At 41.9% G+C, this 24,154-nt stretch overlaps 1 protein-coding gene across 10 annotated transcripts in view; it reads right to left on the bottom strand.

Moving 5' to 3' along the window:
- Nucleotides 1-24,154, bottom strand: part of EYA2 (EYA transcriptional coactivator and phosphatase 2) — an 84,661-nt gene that overhangs the window by 42,622 nt on the left and 17,885 nt on the right. For 3 of the 10 annotated variants that reach the window (XM_079321939.1, XM_079321938.1, XM_079321934.1), the window contains exons 2-5: nt 4,401-4,519; nt 1,759-1,806; nt 781-829; nt 70-209 (exon numbers count right to left, since the gene is read on the bottom strand). In XM_079321939.1, coding sequence (XP_079178065.1) covers nt 70-209; nt 781-829; nt 1,759-1,806; nt 4,401-4,509 — 346 coding nt within the window. In that variant the 5' untranslated portion in view covers nt 4,510-4,519. Of the gene's footprint in view, nt 1-69; nt 210-780; nt 830-1,758; nt 1,807-2,549; nt 2,595-3,839; nt 4,009-4,079; nt 4,108-4,400; nt 4,520-24,154 lie in introns of those variants that run through there. The other 7 variants (XM_079321941.1, XM_079321940.1, XM_079321937.1 and 4 more) reach the window with 5 other exon arrangements.

The raw sequence follows: 24,154 nt of genomic DNA, 5'->3' as shown, positions 1-24,154 counted from the left end.
CACTCCACTCTAAGGCTTAAAGACTTTCAGTCTGTTTTTCCAGCAGCAGCAGGAGTGTGCAGTACTCACTGTAGGAGGGGATTCCATAGGGCTGGCCTGGGGGAGGATAGGCAGTGTAGGCAGCAGCCTGCTGGATGCCTGTGCTGAACTGAGCCTGTCCATAGGCTGCCATGGCAGGGAAGGGCACGGGCACAGCACGGGGACAATGCCTGGACAAGGACAAAACACAGGGTTGAGGCAATGGTTACTGCACATCATCGAGGGCAGAGCAGAACACTCCTGGACATCTTGCCAAAATAACATTCGACACAGGATGCTGGATGTTTTGGGAACTTGGAATTGACTGGACCGAAGAAGTTTGTTTTATGAATTATCAGATTAAGCCACCTAAATTCATGGCAACTTTAAGACAGTGGAAAATCTGTGCAAGTTTAAAAAGTAGAATAAATCAACACTGATTTTTCATGTTTCATTTTGAGTGTGTCAGTCAAGTGAGTGTAATGGGAAACCTCAGATGTTTTGACACATCCCCTCTGTGGTCACTCATAAATACATGATAAGGTTTGGATACCCAGGAGTTCAAAACCACAGTTCACAGTACCTCAAACCTTATTTCACTCCATATCCAAGAAGATTAAGAACCAGCTCTGTGCCAGAGATGTGTGGGGAACAGGTGGATGGGCTTAGGGCAGATGTTTTCTAAGGTGACAGAAATCTGCACAAAATGTCTGTTCAGCAAAACACAGATTTTAAATTACAGCACTTGGCACAAGCACTCACTTCGTGGTGTACAGATGGAGAGGACACTGTGGTGCTGCTTTGCTGCTGCCTGGAAAACAAAATCAAAGAATCTTAGATTTTCATTGGGTTCTGTTCTATGATACAATTGTTTTTACCACTGCAGGTTTGACAAAAATATAGAAGAATCAAAAGACTTTTTATTTTTTAGTTAATATTCCCAAACTGAGGTAGGAAAGAAAGATATTCTCAAACATAGATTTAGTTTTTAATTGAGAGTGAGACCAGTTGATTGAACTACCAGTTCCTTCTTCTCATGGGACTGATATCAGTCCTGAAGCTGGGCTTTGAAGCAATGACTCATATGCTAAAGGCTATAAAAGCCAATACTATGATTGCTGAAGTGATTTAAGCTCACAGCACATTTTGATCTTTTGCTTTTTTTTGGTACTCTCCTAGACCATGACTCACTGTCTTTAATGTCCATTAAAATATATCAAATAATAGTAAATATTAAAAATACAACATCATAAATCTTAATCTGAATTTTCAAACTGTAGCATATCTTATTGAACTACCAGCAATCAAAAAATCACATCAGTAGAAAAGCTATCATACAAGTTTTATGTGCAAGATGCCTTCTAATGGACCAAACAGTTGTGTGCTGTAATGCTACCAAAGAAAAATGTGCCACCAGCTTAATTCAGAGATACATTTACCTAATTAAAAACTGAAAGAAAAAAAAAAAACAAAACCAAAAACAAACAAACAAACAAAGTTTGCAAGTTGCCTGTAAATGATAATGAAAACATCATACTAAAATACCACCATGTACATTTTCAGGTTGCCTCCACAGTGCCATCCAAACTTTGCTTCTCAGTTTTGGCTGGAGCTGTCATTAATTCAGCACTGTAAATGCCAAAACACTCTCACAATCATCAGTAATGGAAAGACACAACAGATTCAGCCTCTGTGTGTCCTGGCTGCATCAATGCACACACCAGACTCACACACAACCACCTTCAGTGACCAGAACAGCACAACTTCCTTTGTCCAGACATTGGTCAGCTGGCAAATCCAACAGTTAAAGCATTTTTCATTTAATAAAATATGCAAGTACATATAAAGTCTAAATACATGCAATTAGTCCTATGAGTTTGGGTAACTTCTGCTGTAAACATGGACAGAATGACCAAAAAGATCCAGCTCACATCTGAAATGTTTGTTCATCCTGATTTAGATCTCTATGCAAATTTTTCTTTCACCCACAACCTTTTCTCACAATATTTTACAGGGTTTGATCATTTTACACTGCAACATGGATTACACAAAACTATTTTTAAAAACATTGCCATTTCATCTGATAACCTTTTAGACAAAATTTCAATAAAAAAATGCATCATCATGAGTTCTTACTGAAAACATTAATTACTAGCTATCATTCATTTTTAAGAATGTTAATTTATGCAATTACCTGTGAAACCTATACAAGACTAATCACTAACAGGATCACCCTAATCACTGACAGAAACAAAACCAGAAAGACTCTTCAAATCCCTGCAACAACCCTCCAACACCTTAGAAAAATAAAACCCCTCTGTAACCCTACCTTGCTGTCTGTACCTATGAAATGTGGTACAGTAAAACCTATTTCCCAAGCAACAGGCAGAGAGGTTTAGTTTAAAATACTGACACAGACAGTGTTATACAAAGGCACATATTACTGACAAAGGATAATGTTATACACACACATCTATTCACTTACACATCCACGGAAAAAAGATTGAATTTAAATCCAAACCTGGCCTTACCTGAGTCACCTTCAAACTCACTATGAAAAATTTGTTTTGACTTACCTGAAAGAAAACAGTTGAGAAAATTAGATTTTCAGACTGTGAAAACAAGTCAGAAACTACACCATTTCTGTCTGTCCCTCACTACCCAACAGAGCTGCATTGATGAAATAGACATTTTAAAATTAATTTAGTTAATTCTTAACGGCTTTTACATCAAAAACCCAGCAGAACAGTCTGAGCACAAGCCTCATTTCTTTTCTCTGTGAAAAACATCAGAGCTTCAAATTTTTTATTTTGGTACAGAGTAAATAAGTTTGCCAAGAATGCCAAGTAGGAATTTACTGTGTGTGAATATGCAATATGCTGCTGTCACTGACAAGAAAAGGCAAAGCTACAGGCAAAATGTGCACTTGAAAATTTTATTGATATAAGTGCACATCTCATGACAAGCACTCATGAAAAGAACAGCTACATGGACATCTACATGAGTAAGTACTATGATTAGACTTGCTAAATTTAATACTTTATGTGTAATGCAGAGCATAAATTTGTGTGCATTTATTACATTAAGAGCTCTGTCAGTCAGTGAATTTTCAAAAACACGAGTATTTTCCTGTTCTTCAAATTAACCAGAAGTATTTTCAAGAGAAAGAGCACAATCTTGGTAGCACAGGGGATCATTCTGTAGGAAAAACACCAAAATATTTCTCTAAGAAACAAATCGATGTGAGCTGCCACTGGCAAACTGGGGTCCAACATGCAGCTCCTGTGTTGGCTCTTATTTATATCACATAACAAAAAAACAGTTCCTGCACCAAGATGTTTACAAAATGATGTACCCAAAAATCATTTCTAGCTCTAATCTTTTCTGCAAACAGGAACATTTAAAAGGATGTTTCCTTTGGGCTGTTATTCCTTCTACTGCTCCTGTAAATAGTCACCACGGGCGTGATTTCACCACGCAGCTCCTAATGCCTGAGCAAACATGCAAACAAAACATCTCCTGGGCTGCTAAGAGCCCATAAATGAAGGGTTAAACATGCTACTAAAACATAATAGCCAGTGCCTTTTCCTAACTCCCCTCTAACAGGAAGGCTGACAGATCCTGACCGCAGCAAACAATAGCTGGGATTGTACTAGCAAGAACTAGTTCAGCTGCATCACTTGCCAATAATTTTTTTAGCAGATTTAACATTCTTCTGTTTCCTTCGCTTGAACAGTATGATGGGGCAGGGGGGGGAGAAGGAGGAGAGCAGATAAATTTCCATCAGAGCCTCAACCACTGAAAGAATTCGTCCCTGGTACCTGCCAAATGTGGGACTGCAAAGCAGAGGCCAGCAGGGCTAAGCATTTGGGGATGGCAGCAGTGGTCTCAGAGAGATCCAAACTGGGGCACAGAGCTGCTTTGGAAGAGGTTTTCAGGCTGCTCAGTACATTTCTGGGCCTGGGAGCCCCCACAGCCCCCAGTTCAGAGCAGCACAGCCACCAAAGCCCAGGGCTCAGGTTCCAGCAAACACTACCAGGTCTACACCAAACGTGGCTTACACCTGCAATTCATCCTGAGGAACAGAACTCTACACATGCATGTGTGTAAATCAGGCACCAACTATACAATGTATATATTTACACATGAAATATTTCTATCCCATTTGCATTTTCAAGGCATTGTGGAACTAAAGGAATCAACCACAACTGGCGAGTCTACCAAAAAAAAAAACAAAAAAACACTCCAAAATCTCAGTTGCTCACTACACTGTAGAACTAACTGCCAGAAGCAGAGGCCTTGCAGTGGCCAGCTCCCTTTGGTCACATTTATTAATAGATGTTATCTTAAAGCAGCAAACAGCAAGCAGAAGAGCAGCCTACCTTCTATGTCATCTGGAGCCGTGGCATAAATGTGAGAAAGGTTAAGCTTCAGTCTGTCAGGGCACTCTCTATTTACAGTCAGGCTGGGTGATATCACTAGATCTAGCATTTCCTTATACCTGAAGGAAAACAAAGGAAAAATACAATTTATTCATTAATTATGCATGCTTACTAATGATTCAATTTTTTTTTCCCTAAGAGTATAAATATTAAAGCTGATTACCTAAACCCAGGCTTCATATAAATTCCACATAATAACATTCACTAAAGTTTTCATCAAAGGGAAATGCTGAATTAAAATGCAGTACTTGCTCCCTTGGAGATTACACCCATCTGATTAATGATTTCCCTTTCTTCCTGGATTTTGCCATACAGAAACTAAATTCCTGATCTCTCAAAGCAACAATGCACACACCAGTGTGTATTCCACACCAGTGTCCAGTGAGGCTGCAAAACAGATTGCAGCAGGCTGAAAATGGAGCTGAGGGCAGTTAAGATCATTATCAAATCTTACAAGGTAATAAAGTTAGTGCTGGTGACAGGATCAGCTTTCCAGGGGACACCCAAAGCAGGCACCCAGCTACAGTGTCCTGGCCATTAGGTGGCAGTGACACAAGGACAGTCCCTTTCACGTGAGCAACCTTACCTGATGCAACCAAAAATCTCAAATTAATGACATCTAGGACTTACACCTCTGAAGAAAAACATAATTCTTCATGTGTGCACATGAGCTACACCACTATGAAAGCTTACAACTTCTGCATTACATAAACAGTCCAGAAAAGAGGATAAATCATTATTTCTGACTTATGTATAAAATCAACAGGTATATTCATGTACACACCACCATTTTCAATTCATGTGCCTACCTGCAGCTATGGACCTTCTGACATCCCTTGGAAGTGCTGGATATTTTGGATGGCTACAAAATATCTCATTAGCTGCACAGATTTACACACCTATGTTTGCAAGTTTTGGTGAAGACAATGGGGTGAGTACAATAGCACTGGATACCTGCACAACTCTTTTATGCAAGGCAGGTTGCCTTGAAACATTCACTCCCATAATGTTCCCCCCTTGTTCCCTGTGCAACCAATGCCTGTGCCTAGAACTGAACAACCCACCAGGAAAACCTGGAACTAAATTTCTCAATTAATTGTCTTTGCATCTTTTTAAATGCACACAATGCAGTGGAAACCTGTTTGAATTTTCCAAAACAAACTTGCAGCTTTTGGTTCAAGCCCAGAACAGATGATGAACAGAGAACTCTAAGATTTGATGCTGCTCTTTGCTTTCTCTTCACACAGAGCACAACCTTAGTTGAGTTCCCTGGAAGTCACTGGGTGGAATTAGGGCTATTAGGGGACAATTTAACTGTGCTCTTGGACAGAGTAAGAGCTGATGGGGGAGAGGGAATTCCGTGGTGAGTGGATCCTGGCACATCCCTGTTCCCAGGCTGCACCTCCCTGAGCTGGACCATGCAGGTGCCCTGGCAGCACCTGGCTGGGAACAATCCACAGCACCCCTAAAACACCCCCAAGTTAAAGAAAGCAGCACATAAAGCTGAAATCTTCAGGCTTCTGCAATAACAATCTGTGTGCTTCTGGGAGAAGCCAAGAGTTCAGTTTTGATTTTCTGTTTAAATATCCCTGTATGGCTTTACCAGCTTTGAGAAACAGAAAACCACATACTTTTTATCTGAACCTTCCCAATCCCTTTTGTAAAACCTGCAAGCCCCTGTGAGGGAGGGCAAGTATTGTTGAGAACGAGCACAAACCAGATCATTCCACCTGGAACTAAACAGCAAAGACCAAAGCTAAATTAATTTTCACTTTCTCACCCAAGAGCTGCCCAGACAGAAAAAACATTAACCCCCTGTGAATTCACAGAACTACCAAAAATAGGTATAACCTGCAGAGGCATAACCATGTACAGTGTTCACAACCCCAGTCCTCTCTCCAGGTGGGATCTGGGATCTGTCTGCCTCCCCTGGAAACCCATGTGGGTCTCTCATCACCAACACAGCCTCATTTCCAGAGGCTGGGAAAGGCTTCCCAGGTATGTGCCATGAAGGAAACCCTATGAATGACCAGTGTGGCAGAAATGCAATACTCTGGATCCAACACTTTTGTCATCCCTTTGTCCCCAGGTGCTGCCTGCTACAGATTTGCTAAGGAAACGAGAGCAGCATAAAAATCAGCCTGGCTCTGCAGCTGCATCTTTGCTGCTAGTGGGTCTCAAAGGCTTCCACCTTCAGATGTGTCCTCGTAAGAGGAGCACAAGTGGCTCCCCCTCCCTGCCTTGGGTACAGACAAGCTGAAAACGCAGAAGCACAAAGCCACCAATGGTGCCACAGCCAGTGCCCACACCACCAACAGCATGGGAATGCAGCAAGGAGCCAGATGTGTGCAAAAAACAGTCCCCAGGGGTAAAACATCCTGCCCATGGGACAGAGCCCATCAGAGCCCAGTGACAGAGCTGGAACAACAATGCATGGCTCCTCAGTCAGAGCACAGCTCAGGAGAGGCTTCACCCAGCACTGCAGGAGTTCTGCTCCTCTGGTACCAAAGCACAGACTGCAGGGCAGTAAGGGATGGCCACAGCCCTTTTCTGCACACTGAACTTGTGCCAGAGGTTTTTCTCCAGAAATTCCTCACCCCACTCTCTCATGCACAGCCAGGCTGCCACAGAGAAAGGGCTCAGAAGAATCCTGTGGTGCTTCTCAGTGGGGCAGAACAAGGTGCAAGCTATGGCTCCTAAGGCTCTCTGAAACACAGCAGGGTGGCCAGGAGCTTTTCCCCAGAGGAACTGGTTTATTCAAATCCACTGGCACCCATTTAAATTTTGTCTGCGTGGCTGAGAAGGTGGGGTTCCATTTTATACAAGCTTTTCTTCCCACTGTAAGCACCATGTCATTTCTTTTCTCCTTACTTCAGTGCCATCCCTGAAGTGGGGGAAAGCACTGCTGCCCCTGACCTGTCCAGCTGTTGCACCTTGTTTCTCAGGTAACACACACCCTTCAGCATCACCCAAACCCCCATCATTCATGACACTGCCCAGGCTGTTGCCAAGTGAACAGGAGCAGATGTTTAAAGGGAAATGATCTTTAATAGTGATTAATGTGCTTTAATTACATCATTGTTCAGAGATTTCATTAGCTGCTCTCTGCCTGATGATTTTCCTACTGGTTTTGTTCTGCTCACTTTTGCATTCACAAAGTCACATCGTATTTTCCTGTATTTATTCTGTAACACTTTCCTGTGTTTTTTTCAGCTCTCATTTAATTTAGGGTATGTATTGGCTGCATGTACAAACAGGTAACTTTTCACAGAACTGCCTGGCTGGTTGTGCATGTCACGTATGAGTGTTGTTAGTGGCTTTGCCTGTTTTGCACGCACCATTTACTGATTTATTCATGTGCATTTCTTGCCTATGGACTTCTTGACAAGAGTTTCTGAAATTCCAGTTTTAATGATGGCAAGCTACAGAAAATAGTCAAATAATGGAACGGGGCTGGTATTTAACACAGTAAATGACATGCTGGAGTGCAACTGATGAAAATATCAGGCCTTTGTTTTCTTTTTAGAGAAAAAACATTTTCTGGCTTAAGTATTGTACAGTAAATCAGTAATAAAGTTTGCTGAATACGAGCTTTTATTAAAACCAGTGATGGCAGCATCTAGCATGCAGGGCTGACAGACATCTGGAAGAGCTTTTGGCTTCTATAATTAAGAAGAACCTTGTGTGAATTTGTTGCTCAGCTTTTCCATTAGAATCCCCTACTCAAACTCCAGTATTCTGCCCTGAAAGTTAGCCCACAAAATCTCTGCCAAAAACAGAAACCTTTTTTCTAACATTTAGAAAGGAAGAAATAGAAATACAGGTATTTTTTTTTTTTCAGTCATTATGAAGCTAGGAATGCCAGATTAAACAATTTAAGGTTTCAGATTTTTGACTGAGGTGTTGGGGCAACTGACAAATCGCATATTCTTTTGCAATGATGTTTTGAAGGCAGTGATTCCAGATCCTAAGTCAAGACTGAAGATCCCTGAGTGATCCCATCTCCCTCCAGCAAAATACTCAAAAATGGGTGTCCAATGCCATGGGCTGCAGACTGGCTGTGCAAGGTGATGAGAACTCCACAAAAGGTGCTTTGAAAGGGTGGAACAGGAGATCAGCATGGCACTGTGGGCAGAGGGAACCTCAGCACAGCAACACATCAAGGAGTCTCCTTCCAAATCTTGGAGCTCTGCTGCTCAGGAAGAACCTAAATCCCCTCTCAGTCTGCTCCCAGCTGTTATTAACACCCTCCCCTCATCACACTAAGGACAGCTCAGGAGAGGGGCATTTCCATCCTCCCCCTGGAATTAATGCACTCGTGGCTGGGATTTTCTGGGAGTCTGCACTTTTCTCTCATCCCTGCTCCACTTCTGGGCTGAGACAGAATCCTGGCTTCAAATATGTACCTGAATGGTAAAAAAACATTCCAAGGAGAATTTTCAGGGTATTTTCAGCAAATAAGATACCTGGGTAGTACGAGGTACCAGGGTAAACTCCATGAGAGATTTCAGAGTATGTTCAAGAAGAGCAGGGCATCTTCCCCAAAATGAGAGCAGTCTGCAGGAGGGCATCAGGGTACAGAAAGGACAGTCAGGAGTAAAAGACACTGTGGGTGGGGGAAAGCTGGCATAGGTGTGGGGAAAAGGAGAATAAGCTCTGCATCTGTCATCAGGGAAGGGACTGAAGAGTTAGGAGCCTACTGGTTAAAACAGAATTCCTCCCCCTGGAAAAACCTGCCAGATCCTACAGTGGAAAGCACAAGTACTTCAAAGGAGTGAGAAACTGCACAGTTTGTCCATGAGGAGGGAGATAAATACAGAAATTATGCTCCCTGCAACAATCCCATGCAATGATCTTCCCAAGAATTTTTACTTGTGTCTGGATGGAGGCCAAACACAAGCTCAAACCACCAGATCCTCCTAAACACATGCAGATGCCAGCACAGAGCCCTAGGCAGGAGTGGTACAAGCCAAGTGCTCTGTTCTCAGCTCTGCTGGGAAGGGGAGGAGTAGAGACAGAGATTGCAGCTGAATTGCAGGAGTAACATTTTTGTCTTGCTTCCGTGACATTAGCTGGTTTTAATTAGTTGATCAACCGCTTTCATCTTTCTGCCCTCCTAAAAAATGGTGCAGATTGCTAAGAAATACTTTATGACTCCAGTGGTACTCATCATTGAAAAGATGACAGTCTAATTCCTCAGTTTCTTTCAGAAGTGAATCACATGCAGAAAAATCTGAAGATGGCTTTCTCACTCTCTGATTCAGAGAAAACAAACAAAACCCATCCCAGTCCTAAAAAGTTTGGGTTTAATTCATTCCTAGGAAATACAAGATTAATTTTTTCCCCCATAGGGATAAAATTTTCAAAAGCACCTGCTATGCCTCATTAATTTTCACTGGGAATTAAAACTTCTACTGTTTTAACTCCATGGGAAGCAAAGTAGCTGAGGCAGCATTGCCAGGACATTTGGTAGCAAAATTCTGCTCCCAATTTTACTTTGCTCCTGTAGAAAAACAAAGGGATCATTCATAAGCAAAGACAACAATATTATCCTGCAGCCACCTTCCACATGGTATAATCATAGGGAATCTCCCACACTGAAGATTTTGGCTAGTTCTATCCACACATTTCAAAAGCAGAGGAAAGTAATTTCATTTCCTCTGTCAGTACATTCCTCCCCACACTGTTTGGACGTTCCTCTCTCCATCCATAATAGATCCTTTGTTCCATCTCAAAATCTCAAAAACGCTTCAGCAGGTGAAAGCCACGAGCCTGTTTTCTGTTTTACAAGGAGTCTTAGCTCAGATGCACAAGTTCCACAAGTCCATCTGATAGATGCATGCAGGAAAAGCCTGAACAGGCACAGAGTTAAACCTGGGCTGGCATTAATGCCAAGACTGACAGCACAGCCTGGATGACAAGACATCCTTCCAAGGTGACCTGCAGGGCAGATGCCTCAGGCTGTTTCTATTCCTGAGAGCTGCTTTGTACTGATGGGAGTGCACAATAAAAGCAGCAGTGCTTGTCTGGATTTATCATTGCCCAGCCTGTCTCAGACACAAAAGAAAGAGGAATCCCCCTGGGGTGGGGGGCACAGAGCTAAGGATGAAACCAAGAGAAATAGGACAGAAGTTGTGTGGTAGGTAAGGGGAAAAAACTGTTTGGGTTAACATTATGATTTTGTAATTCATCTTTAATTTATTTCTTTTTTAAAGTGATAATTCTAAACAAGTTTAAGAAAAATAACTGAGAAAAAATAACAACACAGACCAATTCTTTCAAACTTCTGAAACCACTATTGTTTAAAAATAACCAAAGTATTCCATCAGCTTTAAAATCTTTCCCCACATGGTTTCTGTGTTTTGTCTTTTTTTCTTGAGACAGTCTTTTTTATCAAAATTTTACTTTGCCTGGAAGTTTTCTGTCTTGCTCTAACCCATAGACCAGACAGTGAAAACCAGATGAAAATTCCTGTCTCATGAATTTTTTGAGCCACATTCACTTTTTTCCCCCCTCCTTTTTGGAAGGAAAGTCAGCCTTAAGATTTTTCAGTGCTTGGAACTGGCACAAATAATTGCATGCCTTGTTTCCCTGGAAGCCCTGAATTTCCAGAAGCACTGACTTGCTTCACCAGGCTTCATCACCTGCTAGTCCAACCTGCTTTTCATTGATTTTTCTTTAAATACACGATTTCTTTTTTTGGCTCAGATCTGTTAATTAAAAAAAAATAAAAATTAAAAAGTAGGGTGTCCTCATATAAATAAACATTCTTCCTCCTCCTAGTGCTGTTTTTCCTGATCCTCCTGAGCAGACTGAGATGAAAAAGGGGGATGAGCTGGGCTGGATTCCCCTACATTTCCTGAGATTAACATGGGAAGATTGAAGGAAAATAGAGCAGGAGGAACAGCAGAGCAGTCCACAGTAAAGGGGATTCATGGCACAAAAACCCACACAGGACAAGGCACCTTCACCATTCATTCTGAGACAGCTTGAGAATTGGAGTGAGCTCATGATGGGCTCACACCACAGACCTTCAACCTGGAGCCTGACCAGAAATACATCATGACACTGCTTGGAGTCACTGGGTCTTTTAAAATTAATTTCAACAACAGTATTTCACTCATTCCAAGTCAAAACGAGAAAGGAGAATTTTTCACAATGCCTTTTTTTGGTCTGTTGGATCCATTTGCTTGCAAAGATACTATTTTCCAAAGCATTTTCCTCTTCCTGTGAGCAAGCAAGAACCACACAGAACAGGGTACACTGACACAGAAACACTGTGAGCTAATAGCCCACAGTGATTTGAAATATAGAAATGTATGTGTATGCATACACACAAGTGTACATAAATAATCTCTTTCAGCTTCCACATTCCTCTTTGACATTCACAAGCTTTTTAATTTCATCACACCTCTTCCTATTCAGATCCCCCAGGCATGCAAAGGCTGCATGTGATTGCAGAAAACCACTCCAGCAGATCCAGCTGCACAGTTTGGGGCCCTTAATGCAAAATTTCTGCTTCCAGAGTCAGGGCTTCCCAAACCAAGGGCTGCAGAGTCCAGCTCATGACACTTGTCACTATTTAGGCATCTCTTTCCACTTTGAAGAGCTACATTTTTTTATTCCTCTGCAGAATCAGAATAAAGCACTAAATATCACAGGAAAAAATCTGCTTAAAAAGAAAAAGGAAAATCATAAATAGAAAACAGGGCTTTCCTTGCTTACCTGTGGAGCCTTGAGCACACCTGCCCAGACTCCAATGGCATGAGAGGAACCACTTTTAGGCAACAATTTTTGTAAAAGTAACTATTCAATGAGGCAATAACTTCCCTGAAACACAATTTAAAGCAGCAGGACAACACAAATCACAAGTTGCAGAGGGCTTGGGAGGGAAAGCACCTCACACACAAAGAGCTGGAGCTGCAGGACAGCAGGAATTCTATCACTGTACAGTTTAATGCAGGGAAAATTTGGCCATTACTGGAATGGAGTGCCAAGAGGAAACATTTCTCAGAAAGTTTAGAACCTTTATACCACTCACATCCTAACAAAAAACTCCTAATTCAAAAGGCAGTGATGCACATTCACTAAACTGCCCCAACCCTCAGAGCAGCTTGGTCTAGGGGAAGGTGTCCCAGCCCATGGCAGGGGGTTGGAATAAGATGATTTTTAAGGTCTCTTCCAACCCAAGCCACTCTATGACTCCATGAAGCACCCACAGAAAAATCAATGTATTAGAAAATACTTGCCCATCCTCAGGTAACTGTGTGCAAGAAAACGTGGTGCTCCCTCACATGGGAAAAGCTCTCACAGAAGACACAATGAGATAAATTCTGTCATAGAGAAATAGCAGAAACCCTGGTCTGAGACATGGAAAATTTGGGTTTTTTCCCTGCCGTGTCCCTGGTAACTCAGCTGATGCCTGGGCCAGTCCTTTGTGCCATCACTCCTTTGTGTGCCTTCCCTAGAGAAACTGCAGGATAAGTGTTCCTCTTCTATGTGAAGCATTCACCAGTGCAATGGTGTCCTACTCTGAGACCTCCAGGTACTGCAATATTAAATAATCTGCAGTAACAAGATATATACATATATAAAATTTCCCCTAGGGCTGCAGTTTACCTTGCAGTAACACTACTGAGTTCTTCCAATCACTATGAGATTGGGCAAGGTTCTCAGGACTACATTAAGGCCTCTGTAAAACTGGGAACTACAGCATAAATTGCCAATTAAGCGCTTTTTAGGGGCTGGAAAGTGCCCTGAACTCTTTAGGTGGAGCCTGCTCCACTGCTGGAGTACTGATATCCATGCCAATGAATAATGACCAAGGTGACGACGAGACAGCCAAGGAGGAGGTGAGGCACGAGACCTGTCCTTCAGGGCATGTTCTCTCACTCATTTCTGATCCAAAATCTCTCCATTCCCAGACTATGAGAATTTCTTCACCATACTGATTTACTTCTCAAACCTGTCAAGAGTCCTGCAATGGCTCCAGCAACCCACTAAGAAAGGCAGGGCTGCCCCTTTATAACAGGGCTGTGTCAGCACCTCTGTTCTCAGCCTGTAAAGGAGGAGCACTTGGGGAATAATAATTCAGAAAGAGCTGTGGGAAAAGAACTATGAAATGTAAGTTAGCAAAAGGACTTTGGATGTGAGGGAAAAGTCTAGCATAGCAGTACAGGTGAGGCTGGAGTGAGAATGACATCCTCTCTCCTTGGTTCAATCCCCCAAGTCAGACTTTCTCCAAGCAGAGAGGACAGCCAAGAGCTGTTGTGTGTGCAGAAGGTTGGAAGAATCTCTGATTGCCTCATTTTTTTTAATCAATAAAAGAGCAGTGATGGTGATATCACTATGGCACTTCTGAACAGAACTGCTCTGTCAGTGCTATAATTTATGGCAATACCAGGTTCACACAGTTCAGACCATTCTGTGACCAACACCGAATTTCTGGCTGGGTCATCTTCAAACATTTGAGCCAAACCAGTTAATCCTTATAATAAAACACGAGCTGCTCCCCTCCTTTTGATGCTGCTTAACACACTCTTGTCCAGAAATGCTGCAGGCAAAGCTTGTCCAGCACTGCTGCAGCTGCTGTGAAGGGCACTGCAAATGCAGGTGCTCACCCAATACCTTTTAACCCTGAAGCTGCTTCCCCAATGCATGGATGGCCTGGATGAGGAAATCCAACTGTGCTCTGCTACACCTCCCCTACTCAGATACCAGCTAAGTCAGGCTACCAATCTGCATTTAGCAAATATGGGGTTACATAAATCAAATTAAGGAATTTTTAAGATTCCCTTAGTCACAATCTTTCCTCTTTGAGAAGAGCAGAGGATATTCCTGGAAGAGATGCTATCACTCAGCTGAACTTCAAGAAGTTATCCTTCCCTCCTCTTCTTCACAGATGTAACTAAAGCCATCTTTCCCCTCCATTTTTGACTGGTAATAAAATAAAAACCACCTGCCATTATGAATAATATTTCTGTAGTGAAAGTTGGTTACCTCACCAGTAGAAATACTGAAATGTCAATTTGAATGTCAACTGAAGGCTCAAAAGGGACACGGAATCAAGAGGTTGGCTGACAATGGCAGTTTATAGATAAAAGTGCAGCAGATTTCTCATTTTAAAGAGCCACAGCAGTGAGCAAAGTAGCACAATGTAATTGCTACTCATCTTGGAGATGTTAGGAGAAAAAAGGACAAGAATAAAATGCAATGCTTGAGCAAACAGCACTTTGTTACTCATACCAGTTAATAGTATGGAAACAGCCAAGGGGAAAAGGAATTTACTCAGGGCAAATACAATATTTTCCTTGATATTAACTCCATTAATAATTTGTTTCTGTGGGTTAAAATAACAACATAGGAATAAAAAATGGGACAACATGATTCTCTTTTTATGCTCAGGTGGGCCAAAGTCTGATTTCCCATGAGTTTTGGTAGGACAATAGGCTAAAGCTTTTTCCTTTTTCTTAAGCCCAGGTGAAAGTTACCTCAAGCCCAAATTGCCAAAGCTGTTGGCTGTTGGGTTTATTTTCAAGACAGAGGGAAGGAATTTTTGCAGGGACAACCAGAGGACATGAAGAAAGAGGAGCCACAGAGACCCTGCCATCCAGTCAGGAGATTCATGGCAGTGAAAACCCCAAATAAAACAAATGCACCAACCCAATGCCATGCACACAAGTGCCCCTGCTTTCCTTTGCAAAGCCTGATCTGAAAATGAAAAACACTTCCTGGAAGTGCCATTTTATTATATTAAACAGGCCTCAAATAACTTAAAGTACAGCGGGACACTGACATTTGAACTGCAGGAGTTTTGTTTTCCATCTTGTTTTGCCCCACAGTGAATACTGCATATGAATAACTGAAATTTTTAAAATCTCTTTTCCTCCTTTCACCATGATGTAATGCAAGTGTTGCACAAGAATAACAATGTAGAGCTACTGCTGCTGGAGCCAATTTTGGCACCAAGAGAGATTAGGGCTGGCACCAAACACCAGGACCTTTAAAATAATTTTGGCAGCCATAGCTCTTGCCACTGCTGCCATAAACAGCAGTCAGGGCAGTAAATGGAAAAGTGCTGAAAGAGACTGTGAGTTTGTAACTGGAACAAAGATGCCCATTAGCCAAGCACTTAATCTAACACCTTCTCATGTATGAAAAGTAAAGAGTTTTACAATGGCATGTCAAAATTAGCAGCAGTAGCAGGGACCAAAGTGTAACATAACAGTGCCTTTCATCTGCCCATCACACCAACCTGAGCCTACAAACCCACCAGCCAGCTACCTGTCAGCCAGGAGAATTAACATGCACAACTGCAAGTTCCTCCAGATTATTCAAAGAAAAATACTTAATCTGTACAGGAGCACATCTGTCTCAACAAATTTTCTCTTTCCAGTACTTTTCAGTTATGCTTTCCCAGGAGAACATTTGCTCCTATTCAGTGATGCTGGAACAGCTCTCTGGAAGGAGATGCATGTGTGTGTTTTTCTTCTTTAAATGCAGATGGAACAGAGGAGAAATGCAAGGTTTCCTCACTGGATCCCTCCTGGCTCGAGCTGAAGGAGCGTGGGCTGATTTTCTCTGCTCTATAAAAGGAGCCTGATGATTTGTGATGTGGACATCTGCCTGCAACTGGACAGATGCCACCAGCTTATTTCACACAGACAACCAGACAGCCGTGTAATAATAGCAGCATCTTTCAATTGCTACTTAATTAAATAAAAACACAACCCCCCCCTCGTTACCTAGCAGAAAAACTCCATATTCCATCCCAAATTCCACTAAATTTAAAAGTTCTTTAAGCACCAACTTGACTTCACCTGTCAGATAAAAGTCAGAAGCACATGTGGTGCTATAACAGTTTTTTGCCACCTGGGTAGCACTAAAACATGTAAGAATATTCAAGGCAGATTTCAAGCAGTGAGTTTAATCAATAACACCACCAAGCACTCCTAATGGACAGCCAGCATGGTGTTTATGTAGGAAGGCACACAGACTTCTTTAGCAGCTTTGTTTTAAGCTGAAAATGCACTTTTCCCTCCACTTTAAAAAAATCAAACTAAATGAAAAAAACAGGGTCTGATGACTATGACCTAACTTATTTTCTGATGGCTTCAAATTCTTCAAAAACCCAAAAACAAAGGGGAACTTTCAATGACAGAAATCACGGCATCTTTTATTAGATGTTCACAGCTCCAGTGACAAAAACTAGCATCTTAAAGCCACTCTGTTTCTCTAATGAGCACTTTCCTGCTTTCCTCTGATACCACTCACCCTTGGGAGCACAGTGGAACTCTGAAGAAGCTGCTCTGTGACACAGCTTGTCACCTACCAACAGCAACCACTCAAACCCAATTTGGGACTGCTGGGAACAAGAGGGATCCAAACCAGCAAAAGGCAACTCTGCCATTCTCAGGACTGCAGGGCAGCTCCAGATAATTCCCTGCAGGTACTGAAAATGGCAGCTCCTGGAGTTCTTTCAGATAATCTAAGAAAAGAGTTTTAGCATCTATACAGATTAAAAAATTCTGCTGCAAGTAAAAGGGAATTTTCACTGCTGGGGTATTTGAGCACAAGCTCACATGTGCCATGGAGAGGTGACTGCCTGAGACTTAAACTCAGATTTGAGCTGCAACTTCCCCAGTTTAAAGGCAAATTTTGCTCACACAGTGGAACTTCAAAGGCCCTCACCTTTTCACAGCCCAGAAGAGCAGCCTGACTGCCTGGTTCAACAGTGGATGTGTTTCCTGACATTGGATTAACTTCAGCTCATCACCTTCAGTGTCTCCTCTCTCTGACACTTTTATGGAGTAACTTCTACCACAGATAAGAGAATCAAAGTCATTTTCTGCCTCCAGCTACTGCAGGATGGCACAGATATGTCCAATTCACTCACAGGCAGCATGCAAAGATGCTCTTGCTGACTTTGTTTGCAGCAATGAGCAACCAGAAAATAAAATATAAAATCAACAGTGCGAAATACATGAATGCAGTTCTTGGCTTCCAGAAGAAAACACAGCAGCTTGCCTCTTTTCCCCCTTCACAGAAAATCTGATAACTCTAGTGAGAAACAAGGAAAAAAGGAAACTGTGCCTAATTTCAGACTGTGGTGTTTTTTTCTTTTTAGTGAATATACAGGAGTAACACAAAAATTGGAGTATCTGAGCTCAAAGAAGTTACAGTTCTACATTAATTTCCCTTATTCACTAATTAGAGAGCCACCTTAAAATACTAACACAAACAGAACTGATGTTAGAAAAAACAATTTACCTTATTTCTCTTGAGTGGAATAGTCAGAAATGGCAAATTTGATGCCATGATCCAGTGGCCAGGGCTCTCATAAGGGAGTCCTGGATTCAGCCCTGTGTCAGCCACAGGTAGGTTACACAGCCAACTCCTATTTAACCTGCTTGTCTCTATCCCTCTCCTCTGTAAAACAGGGGTTTCTGCATTTTTCCACTTCTGAGCATATTGGGCTCAAAGTTATGAAGACAACGTGCTGCACTCAGGTAAATCAGCACAAGGACATGAGGAAGAAAAAATATAAACACCCAAGACAGAAAAGCAGAAAACCTACAAAAATGCCACGAAACCAGAATATCTCTGCCTTTTGCTTCCCCAGAATCTTTCCCTGCTCCTGTGCCTGTGCCGGGAGCAGGCTCTGCCTGCAGTTATCAGAACCAAACACAGGTCTCACTTTCCTATTCCCTCCTAGACCCAGAATATCCCTGCTCATCCCAGCAGCCTGGTTAAACTCTCCCTTCCATCCCCCATTTGTAACTCCTGCATCCCATCCATGCCTCCCCAGGTGCTCTGCTCCTGCCTGCAGCAGGAGGTTTGTGCATCCCCTGCCATGGAGCATGGACAGTGTGCTGACCCCTGGACTGGCATCACCAAGCCTGCCTGTGTGCCTCATTCTCTGGAGCCCAGCAGAACTCATCCAGCTCAGATGCAAATTTAAGAGTGGAATTGAAATGCTGCAGTTAAGAGAACTGGCTTGGTTAGTTCAGCTCCTAATCATGAACTAGCACTGGGGGATCATCTGATGTCTCAAAATCCTAAATCCTGCACTTCCAACACAGCTCCTGAAGGGTCACAGGGTGAATTTTCAGCAATAGACATTGCAGAGTGAATGGGGCCAAGGATTCCCAATGCAAGGTCTCACAGGGGAGGACAACACTTGTCAGAACCTCCTAAACTCACCCAGGCACTGCTTCCTCAGTGTTCATGTACAGTGGGGTGAAAGCTAAGGAAGACAGAAATCATTAAAAAATAACACAAAATAAGAAGAATGTGTGACACAGAAGTAAAAAGCTTCTTCTCCTTTTCCTTTAGAAATGCTATGGAGTACTACTGAAAAATGTAATTTCTGAAACCTTTCTGCGCACTGCATGAAAAAAACCTCAAACAAAACCCACAAAAACTTTCAGTACAATTTCTAAACAAACAAAACAAGTTTCTGCTAGAATTACACTCCATCCATTTCCCTCTAATTCTCGTGCACTGCCCACAAGAACTCGAGTTTCTGGCTTGTTGGAGAGAAGTTAACAACATCTAATTAAAAAATGCAACGTTTTCCTTGTCCTGCCACATACCACTGTGCCAGTAAATAGGTGGGACAAATAATTTTAAAAGTATGCACACACACCTTAAGCAAAGTCCAGGTTTTAAGAACAGTCTGACAGTGAAAGCTGTAAGAGTTAAGATTTTTCTCAAAGCTAAGCATACATTTTTCCATGCAAGCAGCTGAATCATGGATATTTTAAAGAATAGTTTATTAAGAACAATATAGCATATCTCCTACTCAGCTCTATAAAATGTGTCCAGTGCTGCACAAAGCATTAAAAAGCATTTAAATCTGGAACTTGCTGGCATTCACTGGCACAGCAGAAGAATTGAGAGAACTAATCTAACAGCTGTCTGGAAACACAGCTGATTTATACTGAGGGTTTAGTCATTAACTGTAGTAATCTGACTTATACCAGAACACTGAATGAGCAGTGGTGGTCCCTAGATTAATCCAATGTATGGCAACCCCAAAATGCAGTCCTGGCTCCAGGATGCTGAAATTAATTGCTTTGCTTCTTAGTGGAAGCATTCCAGACTGGTTAATAAAATGTGGAGTAAAAAAAAAAAAAAGAAAAAAAAGCCAAACTGACATACAAGTCAGTTTATCAAATATCTATACACAGAATTGATTTGTTAGTCTTCTGCATTGCTATAGAAATTAATTTGCAGGCTACACACAGCAACTGAAAAATTGACATGATTTAATAGCCCAGCTTCTTCTGGTTCCTGGTATGCATTTGTATTTATATTTTTAAAGGGAAAAGGAGGTAACATCAGAGAAACAAAGGGATAAACAGCATCCTTATCTGCATGGAAACTTAAATCTAAGTATGCATTTGAGACTGCAGTGTATGGCAAATATTAATAATTGGGTTAGAACTCAAATATCAAGTTTGGTGAATTCAAGGGAAAAAGAGTTGTGTGAATACCAAAAGAATCTATTAATAACTGAGCAAATAAATGAAATTCTAGAAAGGTTGGCAAAATTACTCTTGGTTACACCAAAACTTGGGGTTCATGCCAAGAAAAGCTCTATGGTTTTTGACATGAGTGCTCAGGTGGGTGGAATTCCAAGGAATTCCAAACCAAAAAGAGGTTTTCCTGTGGCACCTCCTGAGAGCTCCACTCCTGCTGATGACCATGGGATCTGCAGGGCTGGAGCTGGGAGGCAGCTGAAAAACCTCCTGGGGATAATTCTTGTGAGGACAGACACTGAAGGTGCCAGAAGCAAAAATCCACATTCTGCAAGGCAACTTGCTAGGAAGCTTTTCACTGTCACTTTGTTGAACAGTTTTTAAAGTCTGATATTTTTAAAGACTGCTCTCAAGGACAACACTGAGGTAATGTGAAAGCTGAGCCTGGCTTCTCCTCTCCCTCTCCCACCTCCCAGGCCCTTCTCCCTGCAGTTGATTTGGCAGAGAGGTGTTGCACACAGTCCCATCCAACACTGCTACCCGAGTGTTCCTGAACATGATTAATCTGCTAAGGATACAAATCTCCAGCCAGCACGGCAGTGCTGCTGATGATTTATGAAATGCCAGACATCATTCTCTCACCAGTGATAAGCTCTTTCAAGCTCGTGGTTTTGTATGAAACCTCCTGCAATTTAATTTTAAGGCCATTCTCAACTCTGCATCACTCCCAGACAGGACAGGGACAGAGCTGCAGCAAGGATTTCTGTAATGAACTGCAGGTTATGTGAACACAAATAAAGCAGAGGGTCAGATTATGAATTCTTGCATACTCCCATATGAAACAAGCCCAGAGTGTGCTTTGGAGCAGAGACAAGCTCCACTAGGCAAACACCCTGTTTGGGATGTTCTCCTCCCAGGATGCAAGCACTCACCAGCAATTGCAAAATTAGGAACGTTTCCTTTTCTCAACTGCTCAAAATATTGTCCTTGGCACCCCACTGACCCAAGATACAAGAGTAGGGAATACAAACACAGTCTCAGAAACTTCAGTAGCTTTTCACATTTCTTTGCCAGACATTGCCCATGCTCTACAACCCAAAACACCCCGAGTTACTTGAATCTCACCATCCTCTTGACCAGAAGACACCAGTGACACCCAGCTGCCCTCAGCTATGATTTTATTCCTTTGTTCAATGGTATACAGATTGTTTTTCTTTTACAACCAACATTTGCAATCAGCTTGTATTTCCTTGTGTTCATTCTCCACATTTATGCAGACTGCAAGTTATTTTTACCTATGTGGAATAACCACAGATAGCTGAAAATATTTAAGATATGAGATCTTCACTACAACCAGCCAAGAATCCTACAGCTGCTCTTTTTGTTCTGACAAGTTAGCCCTTGCTCAACAAAACCATTCCAAAACTGGAATAGTTGGGGTTGATAGGACATTTTTGGAACTTTTCCTGAATCTTAAGGGCTGGCATTAGCTATTAATTCCTGTAACAATGGGCTACCATGAGACACCTCATTTGTTTTCCCATTGCTGCCTTCCCACAGCCTGCTGTGTTTCCAAAGGGTGCAGCTGCCTCTCCCCTCAGTGCATTTACTGCTCTCCAGTTTGGGAGTGCTGAGACACAGCTGGAGCTCTACCCAGCTTTGCTGTCTCTAAAACAAGGCATTAATTTGTAGGCATTAATTAATAAGCATGCCATCCCCCAGGCTGTGCATGCCCAGGGTTAGCCAGGGGGATTTTCCACTCATGATGCCTCCACAGTCAGATATTTAAATCACCTTGCTCACCACAAGCTTGGGGTCACTCCAGGCCTGCCCTGCATTCTCTCCTGGCACAGAAACAAGCCAGTCTAGTCAGACTTCTATGCATAAACAAGTGATTTTTATTTGGTGAAAAGCTTCTCAGTCGTGTTGCTATTCCTCATCCACATTTGTATCACAAATTCAGTAATGCCATGTATTTCTCTGCCCTGTTCCAAGTGCAGAATATTCTTAAGGGCTCTCCAGATTATGACACTGCACCAAGACAACTTCACATCACCTCCAAGTTACTGTCACAAGCCAGTGAGAGGTATAAAACCTGAATTTAGGGCAGAAGCAAACAAGATTTGGGAATTCAGTATGAAATCCAGACCTGGAGCAATCTGGAATTGAACTGCATATATACTGCCAAAATATTGTTGTGGCTTTCTTTTTACTTTATAATAAAAATTGATTAATTTGTGTACATTTAACATTAGGGCACTGTCAGTTATAAAACAAGACTGGTACACTTTACAGAAAAGCAAATCTGCAGTTTTGTAAATCAGTGTAACTCTGGTTGCATTTAATAAATGTGAGAAAAAGAATTTTACATGTTCTTGTTTAAATGTACTTCTGTGCTCAGACAAGCCCCAGAGGTTTGGTTGTTTCAGCTCCACAGTTCTGCCCACAAGCTGGTAAAACCATTATTGCCACAGAAACCTCAGAGGAGCACTAAAACAAACAAGCAAACAAACAAACCCAAGGGCCCACAAAAACCTAAAATCAAAACAACCTATCCATCTGCATGCACAGTCTGACAGAAAAATGCACATGCAATCAAGCTACAATTAGCTCCTGACACCATCAGCACCCTACCATGCCAGAGATCACCTGCTGGGCATGAGGCTTTTAAAATCAAACATTTATTTTCACTCTGGGCTCTGTCTGGTTCCCTGCCTGCAGCCCAACATGAATTGCAACTCCAGGCACAGGGGTGAGGCTGTGGGACCAGCAGTGCTGCACTCCTGCAAGCAGAAATGTTTGAAAAAAGGTGAGGAGGACAGAAAAGGCCAAAGTCCCAAGTAATTTTAAGTGGTTCAGCTAAGCAGGGAAGGCTAATGGGAAACCATTTTAATTTGTTACAGTCATCCCCAGTGAATAAAAGGACAACGCTTTTCTTCAGCAGCTTGATTACAAAGCAGTAAATCCCTCTGTGTATATAAAAGATCTATGAACAGTATAGATCAAATGTCAACAAAAAGATTTGTACTTTGTGTTGGGACTAGTTTTAGATACTCAATCATGCTCATTTTTAAATACTTCCAACAATTATTCTCTCCCTAGGAACAGACATATGTAAGTAATTCTGCCATTCTCATCTACAAAGACACAAAGTAATGACATTTCTGCAGCAAACATTTTTGGACCTTCTCTTTCCATAAACACCTAAGAAACACAGTTTTGAGCACAGAAACACACAATCTTTCCCTCTCTCCCAACAACATTGTCTGACTCTTGCTGCTAACAAAAATTTATGCTGCTTCAAGTACTGACTGCAATCTCAACTTTACAGACCCCAGGCAGCAGCAGCAAACATGCAAACAAGGCACAGCTCAAGGTGACAATATTCCCCAGCAGCAGAAATAACTTGGAGTAAGAATTATCCCAGAATAGGATTGTTCTCCAGGTTTCTGTGTAGTGTATCAATTTCTCCAGTTCTGATAGACCCACAGGCAAGCACACAACCTATTTCATGCACTCATCTAAAACAGTGAAAGCTGTAGCTTCACAGCCACAGGTTCTTTTCCAAAAAGAGGGATTTTTTACAGTTGGAAGCAGAATTTTTAGGCTTAAAAGTAGAATGTTTGGTCATTAGGAATTATTAAGCTTTTCTAAAGTTCTATAATTCAGGGGCAAACCCCAAATATTTGGTTTATTTCTCAACAAAATAGTGACCTGGTCATGGCAATTTGTATCTTGTGCCCACATTGTTTTTTTCTCTGATCATAAGAAATAAATACTCTGAAGCAAGAAGGACTTTAATTATGTTTACATTCACAGTACATCTTGGACCTGTACCTGCTGCTGAAATCAACAACAACCACACACTGTCAGAACCACAAAACTTTTGTAATGTAGACTCAGTACTGCATGCTAAGTAGTTCAGTCAACTCAATTTTTCAGAAACCTTCTTATACTGAGTTTGCCTTCTGATAAGGAATTTCAGCCAGTCCTGCAAGTGTGGAAACCCTTGAGGTAAAAATCCCTGGCAGCCCCCAGGGAGTGCTTAGGAGAGATGTTACACCATGTCTCAGCACACACCTGCACCAGGACAAGGGGCCCTTACAGCAGGATGAGGAGATAATCACATTACCAGTAGCTCAGCCATGGGGTGGTAAAGCTCCTTGACAGCTTTATTCATCTTTTTCTAACTATAAGGCAAAATTCTGCTGC

The sequence above is a fragment of the Erithacus rubecula genome, assembly GCF_903797595.1.
Source record: "Erithacus rubecula genome assembly, chromosome: 18".
NCBI classification, from domain to species: domain Eukaryota; kingdom Metazoa; phylum Chordata; class Aves; order Passeriformes; family Muscicapidae; genus Erithacus; species Erithacus rubecula.
This window is presented reverse-complemented; position numbering and strand designations above follow the sequence as displayed.